The sequence below is a fragment of the Echiichthys vipera genome (assembly GCF_963691815.1).
Source record: "Echiichthys vipera genome assembly, chromosome: 23".
NCBI classification, from domain to species: domain Eukaryota; kingdom Metazoa; phylum Chordata; class Actinopteri; order Perciformes; family Trachinidae; genus Echiichthys; species Echiichthys vipera.
In genome coordinates, this window is record NC_139848.1 from 11,482,608 (window position 1) to 11,491,260 (window position 8,653).

The 8,653-nt window shown below is 43.0% G+C and overlaps 1 protein-coding gene across 1 annotated transcript; it reads left to right on the top strand.

Moving 5' to 3' along the window:
- Positions 1-2,964: 2,964 nt before the first annotated feature.
- Positions 2,965-7,884, top strand: LOC310964552 (uncharacterized protein). Its single transcript, XM_083937729.1, has 2 exons — positions 2,965-3,109; positions 4,194-7,884. Exons 1-2 carry the CDS (start codon positions 3,049-3,051, stop codon positions 5,462-5,464), a joined length of 1,332 nt encoding a protein of 443 aa, XP_083793855.1. The 5' UTR covers positions 2,965-3,048; the 3' UTR covers positions 5,465-7,884.
- The last annotated feature ends 769 nt before the right edge of the window (positions 7,885-8,653 follow it).

Below are 8,653 nucleotides of genomic sequence, written 5' to 3' on the forward strand. Positions count from 1 at the left end.
GAATTTGAGTTTTTGCCGTGTTTAATTTGTATGATTGAGTATTTACCAAAGTCATCTGGTATTGTCATTAGATTAGGAAATGTTCTGCCTGGATCCTGTAAGGTGTGTTCTAGTTTTCCTATTTGGCTTTTATCAAACAGCCCTGGATGTGCAGAGTGGCTGTGAACTGCTTTCAGCCCAGAGAAACTGTAGGAAGACTCTTATTTGAACTGAAACGGTGCTGCATTGAACATCCTGTTGCCTTTTTAATATGGTTCATGGTTATAGATAGCTCGCTTCACCATTGCATCTCACTAACTCTCTCTCTGTTTGTCTGTGTGTTGCTATAGAAACAGAGAAGAAGAAGGGGACTCAGAAGAGGGGGCTGTGGAGTTGTTTTGTGCTGTACTTCAAACCAGAAACGTAAGAGTTGCTTTAAACATATTCAAACAACCAAGAAAAGATATCCAAAACTAAAGACACATGTGCAACAAACATTAATAATATAAACATGAAGAGTGAACAGTGTTGAAGTTTGATCAACATCACCAATGCTTGCAAAATGTGCTTTTTGAACATGTCACACATATAACATGTCTTTTGTTGCTGAACAACACTGCCCTAATGTCTAATGCGCCTCCACATTAGAGTGAAATCCCGGTGTAAAATCATCCCAGGGTCTTTTTAGGCAAGGCAAGGCAAGGCAACTTTATTTGTAACGCACTTTTCATACACAAGGCAGACTCAAAGTGCTTCACAGCACAACATGTCATGGATTCAAATGCATTACAGAAGGACAGAGAGAATAAAAACATAGACAATAATAAAAACAGTGCGGACGTTAAAAGTGCAAAGATTTAGCAGAAAGCTAAGGTGAACATAAAAGTGTTCAGTCTAGTTTTAAAAGTGGTCAGAGTGGGTGAAAGTCTCACATCTTCAGGAAGTTTATTCCAGCTGTTTGTTGCATAATGACTGAAAGATGCTTTCCCTTGATTTGAGTTTACTCTGCGAACCACTAACAGATTGGCCTCAGAGGATCTTAGTGATCTAGAAGGCTTATGTAGTGGGAGCATATCAGTGATATACCTCGGCCCTAGACCATGTAGTGATTTATATGTGAGCAGGAGGACTTTGAAATCAATTCTCTGATGTACAGGAAGCCAGTGTAATGATTTAAGAATCTTTTTAGTTTTAGGCAAATTGGGTCATCAAATAAGCCATCCAGACCATTTTTTTCGTGTAACGACTATTTACATAGATTTTCAGGAGAGTTTTTAACAGGCTGTCGCGGCTGACACAGAGAAGCTCGGGGCAGTGAGTTGAACGCATTTAAACATCTTTCTTTAACCACTAATACTGCTCCAAATAACACCCAACCTCTGCAGCAGCATGATTAGAGTCCTGGCACATTAACCGAAGAACCATCAACGTAGTGAGTGAACCTGGAGTTTATTAAAGAGTGTTTTTAAAGAATTACCAACTGGCCCCGGTACCAGCTCCTCTCATAGTAAAGTCCATTCAAGTCGATCACCAAATACAATCCAAAAGGAAGGAGCCCACTGATGATTTATTCCGGCAAAACAGGTAAACTGCAGTGTACAATAGTCATTACTTGTCTCAATGCTTTATATACCCAGTTTCCTCTGTGTACTTGTGTGATTTATTTAATGGACCTTGCATCACTAGTTCTCATTAGTCTAGAATAGGGACTGACCTGCACTTTACACAGCTGGGCGAAATAGTGCTGTTTTATTGTGCTGCATTATACATCTACCCAGGCAATATAGAAGTCAGTGCTTCGGCGCCATGGCTGGTCAGATTTGTACTCCTAATAATAATAATAATAATAATAATAATAATAATAGATCGGTTTTTACAGCACTTTTCTTGGTACTGGTTGGATTTTTTTCTTTAAACTTTATGGAAAGTGACCAGCAGATACAAATGCAAATACCATGCAATACATTGTGGCTGGTGTAAACATCAACACAACACCGAAAGAGAACAAAGCAAAGAGATGAGAGGGGAAGAAAAAAAAAGAAGAAAAAGGGGAGCGAGAGAGAAAAATAAAAATAATATTAGCGTCAATAAAAGTAAATAAGTAGTAATAAAATAAAGGGGTGCGCGCAGAAGTGATCAGATGACGTAAATACCTTAAAAGTACAGAACACACTCAGAGTTGTGATGCTTTTTTGTTCTGTGAGGGGGAAAGTGTTGAAATATACTGCTCCATTTCTTTCATAAGAAGTAAAGTTTGTTTTTTTGCTTGTGAATTTACATTTGTCCTCCATTTGAGAGATTGGCGGTTCGATCCCCACCTCCCCCGGTCCAAATATCAAAGTGTCCTTGGGCAAGACACTGAACCCCGAATTGCTCCTCGTGCTGCGCATGGGTGTGTAAATGTGGTGTGAATGAGCCAGTGAATGTTCTCATTCGTCGAAGGTCGTCGTTATCCTCAAAGCAATTTCAGTCAAAAACAACTGGACTGGTTGTTTGTCTAGGTCCGACCGGACCAGTCCCAGCCTGGTCAGATGCGTACATGAACTGATGAAGCCTCTTGGATGAGAGGTGAAACGTCTTCCTAGACAAACAACCAGTCCAGTTGTTTTTGACTGAAATTACTTTGAGGATATAGGTGGTGTGAATGGTTCGATTAGATGGTATGTAGATGCCATCAGTGTGAATGTCTGTGTGAATGGGTGAATGTGACAAACACTGTGAAAGCGCCTTGAGTAGTCAGAAGACTAGAAAGTACAAGTACAAGTCCATTTACCATTTAAAATCAAGTGCTGGTTGGATTGACCTAGTTTACTCCTGTTGTTCAAAGCAGATTAGCCGACAGCCTGCCATGACAGTAGATGACGTTTCACGGCCACGTCAAACAACCAATCGGAGGAGAGCCTTTGATTGGCGAGAAGGGTTCTAGCCAATCAGAGGCAGAAAAGGGGCGGGACCTTCTTCTGGAGTCCTGGGGGGAAAATATCGTCCCCCGGGATTAGTGAGCGGAGAGAAGCCGTTCGTTGAGTCCAAATAACGGCAGAAAACACGGTGCTTGTTTGTTTATAAGAGATGGACCGACACCGGGGACAGCTGGTGGTGGTTATAAAACCGGAAAGTAACCTGCGTGAAGGTTTGTTTTCTTTCTACTGCTCTGCTAACGATGCTAGGCTAACGTCAGCTACAGCATTCACTCGCGCGGTGAGGCCTGTTAGCCGCAGCTAGCTCCTGGCGTTTCTCAGAGGATCCTCCAGGATTCACTCAGAGTCTTTACTGTTTATGGTTGAGTGTGTTTATGAGTGAAAGGAGAAATAAAAGCAGCTGTGGATGTTTCCACTTCAAGTCTTCGGGAGCTGTGGCAGATCCAGCTAAAGTGGACTCACACCGATGTTACCACGCATTCACGTCATGACAACAACTTAAGAATCATTTAAAAGTCTCATCTCATCTCATCTCATCTCATCTTCTTATCCGGGGTCACGCTGCGGGGGCAGCAGCTCTAGCAGGGGACCCCAAACTTCCCTTTCCCGGGCCACATTAACCAGCTCTAACTGGGGGATCCTGAGGCGTTCCCAGGCCAGTGTGGAGATCTAATCTCTCCACCTGGTCCTGGGTCTTCCCCGAGGCCTCCTCCCAGCTGGACGTGACTGGAACACCTCCCTAGGGAGGCGCCCAGGGGGCATCCTTACTAGATGCCCGAACCACCTCAACTGGCTCCTTTCACTTAAAAGTCCTTCATTTAAAATGTGTATTATCTAGATTCAGAGGAATGCAGTGTGTGTGCCCGTTTACCAATTCAACCGTCTGCTCGCCACTGCTGCTCTGTGGCTACCCGTGTCACGGCTAATTACAAACACTAACAGTTTGTAACATGACATGAAAGAATAAACTGACAATCTCACGGACACACACACTGAGAAAGAGAGCTGTTATGTCCATCAGAGATCACTGTGGATCGCCATGCAGCAGAGGTCAAATATTTTCTAGGCACATCTGTGTTGAATTGTTTTCTTGTCAGGCTGGATTGATGCTGAACGGCTTGGGTCAACCAAAATAAACCATTGTTCTACTATTCGATAAAGAAAACAGGCCTTTACAACAATCAAAACAAAGGAGGCAAAACTCAGATAAAATGATAAGCAAACTTATCGTTTTTATCTTACGCACCTAACTGTTGAGAACTGTTTCTCTAATTTTTGTTTCCTTCTGTCCTGCAGACGTCCAGCATCTGTTGGTGGTTAAAGAAGAGGTTCCTGAGCAGCAGGAGTGGAGCTCCAGTCTGGACCAGGAGGACCCAGAGCCCCCACACATAAAAGAGGAACAGGAGGATTTATGGATCAGTCAGGAGGGAGAGCAGCTTCAGGGACTGGAGGAGGCTGATGTCAAGATCCCATTCACTCCTGTCTCTGTGAAGAGTGAAGAAGATGATGAAGAGAAACCTCAGATCTCACAGCTTCATCAAAGAGAAACTGAACAGATGGAGACAGAATCTAATGGAGAGGTCTTGGGAGGACCAGAACTAGTCAGTAACTCAGGTCCAGATAGACATCCAGAACCAGATACTGATGACGAGACTGGAGACTTCTCTGAATCTGAGACTGATGACAGTGAAGACTGGAAGGAGACAAAAGAACCTGAGTCAGGTTTAAACTCTCTAGAAAATGATGACGTTCCTGTCAATGATCGGAGGTGTGTTGCTGGTGAGAAACCATTTGGCTGTCCGGAGTGTGGGAAAAGTTTAAGCAACAAGGCACGTCTGAAGAGACACATGATAATTCACTCAGAAGTGAAACCTTTCAGCTGCTCTGTTTGCAATAAAGGATTTCCAGTGAAGCAAAATCTGCAGGAACACATGAACACCCACACAGGAGAGAAACCTTTCACCTGCTCTGTTTGTAATTATGGATTTACAAGGAAGCAAACTCTGATGGAACATACGAGAAGCCACACAGGCGAGAAACCTTTCACCTGCTCCGTTTGTAATTATGGATTTACAAGGAAGCAAACTTTGAAGGAACATATGAGAATTCACACAGGAGAGAAACCTTTCACCTGCTCAGTGTGTAATTACGGATTTACAAGGAAGCAACATCTGAAGCAACACATAATAATTCACACAGGAGAAAAAGCGGGGACCTGTCCTATTTGCAAAAAAGAATTCACACTGAAGAATAGTCTGAAAGAACATATGAGAATTCACACGGGAGAGAAACCTTTCAGCTGCTCTGTTTGTAATTACGGATTTACAAGGAAGCAACATCTGAAGGAACATATGATAATCCACACAGGAGAAAGGCCAGTCACCTGTCCTGTTTGCAAAAAAGGGTTTACAGTGAAGAACAGTCTGAAGGAACACATGAGAATTCACACAGGAGAGAGACCGTTCAGCTGCTCTGTTTGCAATTCTGGATTTACAAGGAAACAGCAACTCAAAAGACACATGGTAACTCACACCAACAAAAACCTTAAGCAGAGTGAAACATTGTGAGACGGCACACATAAAGCTAAATTAAGAAGTTCTATGAAGAACTCTGTCTATAATAATAATGATAAAACATCACACATAAAACTGGCAGATTACTGCACAGGACAACATAAACAGAACTTTCCAGTATCCATAATTTATCCAAATCTATTTCTCTGCTCTGCGATTTTTGTTTTCACAACCTTACTATTCAAAATGTCACTTATAAATGTTACAACTAATGTAGGTTTTTGTTTGTTTTTATTATTATTATTTATTTTAAGTGTACACATGCAATTTGTCATTGAAAAGTTTGATAATACTCTCTTCTGCACTAAAAAACAAACAAGATGTGGTCTGGAGTAACTGGCAGCGTGGAAACATGACACAACCTGAAGTACTCAAAAACTTCTTCATCATTCGTCATGCTTCCTACATGAGCTCACGCATCTGGCCACAGAAAACTAAGCGGACTCTTTGCAAAGAAGAAAGAAGAGAAGTCTTGACACAGAATATGCTTTGGTTGTCTGAAGCCAGGGCAAAATGCAAAAGACTGTCCTCACCAACACTCATGTGACAGGGAAGACATCCTACTGTCTCCATGACGACGGCTACACTAAAACCAAAAGCATGTCAGTTCCAAATCAGAGCAGCAGGGAAGAAGCAGCAACCACAGTGTCTCTCACTGTGGAAACCCTCAGCTAACACTACAATGATCGTGCCGGTGTGGGTTTCTTCCATCAGCAGCCCGGGTATGGAAAGGCTTGTTTATGCTCTGCTGGACACTCAGAGTGATGCAGTTAACAACAGCTTACAACTGAAACACATCCTGTAAGACTGAAGCTCACGACAATGATTGGTAAGGATGCATTAATGCACAGTCAAAGAGTCTCAGGTCTTAGAGTGAGAGGTTACAACTCCACACTGAGAGGTTACTCATCCATCTCCCTACTGCATACCAGTGAATCTAACACACATTCCTACCTGTGACACGGCAAGGCACTGGAATCATCTCAAAACAATAGCAGATGAAATCCCACCACAGCTAGAATGTGATGCTGGTCTGGCAATGGCACCACGGCAGTGATGTGAGTCTTTCTGATCGCTTGTCAAAGATATCGTCGTGGTCAAAAGCAACTCAAGCCATCACTTGTCTCATCCGTCGTGCCAGGGGTGATGAGTCAAAAGATCACAGCACTGTACAGGAACCAGAGGATGTGCGTAGCATCATCATAAAGAACATACACAGACAAGTACACCCCGTAGAGATAAAGTTGCTCAGTAAGACTATCCTTTCTTCTCAGAGAAAACTGGGTCAGTTGGACGCCTTTCTTTATCAAGATGGACTCCTCAAGGTGGGAGGAAGGTCAACAAATGCATCTCTCCCTACTTCAGTGAAGCATCCGGTGATCATACCAAAAGATCATCCCAACACCAAGATGATAATTGCACAATGTCATGAAAATGTGCAGCATCAAGGAAAATGTATGACCATCAATGAGATCAGATCAAATGGATACAGGATCCCAGGAATCAACAGAGCATCTGCATCTGCATCAATGTTTTACATGTCGGGAAGAGTTACAGAAGAACAGAGGATGGCAGATCTGCCTTCAGAGCGTGTAGACCCATCACCTCCATTCACTTACTCTGGAACGGATTGCTTCGATCCGTTCCTCACCAAACAAGGACGCAAAGTGCAAAAGCGATTCGGCCTCTTTTTCACCTGCCTTTGCTGTCGAGCCATCCACATTGAAATGTTGCACGACATGTCAACAGAGGCCTTCATTAATGCCCTCTGTTGTTTTATCACCATAAGAGGAGCAATACGTCAGAAGATCTGATCAAGGATCTCATTTCATTGGGGCTAAAAATGAGCACAATGAAGCTCTTAAGCAAGTGGATGCAAATCGTCTGACCATGTTTTTGGCTGAGAGGCAGTGTGATTTCAGCATGAATGCCCCTCTTTAAGCCATGTGGGAGGGGTATGGGAGAGGCAGATTAGAACGGAGAGGAATGTTCTTCGCTCTACTCTTTCACTCTCATCAGGCAGGCTGGATGACGCCTCTCTACGGACATTTTTCTATGTCCATAGTGAACCGTCGTCCTCTGACAGTCAACGAACCTGAGTGATCCAAAGAGTCCAGAGCCACTAACGCCCAATCACCTGCTCACCATGAAAGCCATCACTGCCCTACCTGCCAGATTCATCAGAGAGGACATCGTCATGTTCAATATCTCGCAGAGCAATTCTGGAGTCGTTGGAGGAGAGAGTACCTCTTCAATATTGCCACCAGACAGCGCTGGCATACTCCTAGAAGAAACCTCAAAGTGTGCCACGTCGTCATGGAGAAGACGGATAATCTGCCACGGTCTGATTGGAAGTTGGCTAAAGAAATAGAAACAGTGACTTATAAAGATGGACGTGTTGGAGACCAGAAGATGGGAAAGGTGGGACAGCGCTCTGGCAAGCCACCCATCATTGAACGCCCAGTGCAGAAGCTGCTCCTGCTCCTAGAGACTGTTTAACCACCCTCTTCACTTCACAGCTATATCCTTTACAGTATGGAGAGTTTATTGGAGGTTGAAGTTTATTTCAGGCTGACTTTCATCAAGACAAAAAAACAAAAAATAACTTTTACAAATCAGATCACATCAACAACCTGAAATAGGTGTAGGCTGAGTGAAGCTCTTGCTTACAATGCCTACCCTTTTTAAGCAAAGCATGTATGACAATGATAAGAAAATGCATATACATATAGACATACATACATACATGTACGGTATGTGTGTGTGTGTGTGTGTGTGTGTATATACATACATATATATATATATATATACACACATATATATATATATATATACACACATATATATATGTACATACAGTACATATACACTCAGCTGCCACTTTATTAGGCCCACCTGGTGCTTAGTAAAGTGTCAGGGTGGTCTTCTGCTGCTGTTCCCTCTCTGTAGAAAGTAGGTGGTGTTGTGTGTCACAGATGCTCTCCTGCATTCCTCTGTTGGAACCAGTGGAGATTTGAGTTCCTGTTGCCTTTCTATCAGCCCCAACCAGTCTGGACATTCTCCTCTGACCTCTGGCATCAACATTTGTGCCACAGAACTGCCGCTCACTGGATCTTTTCTCTTTTTGGGACCATTCTCTGTAAAAACCCTAGAGATGGTTGTGGTGAAAATCCCAGTAGATCA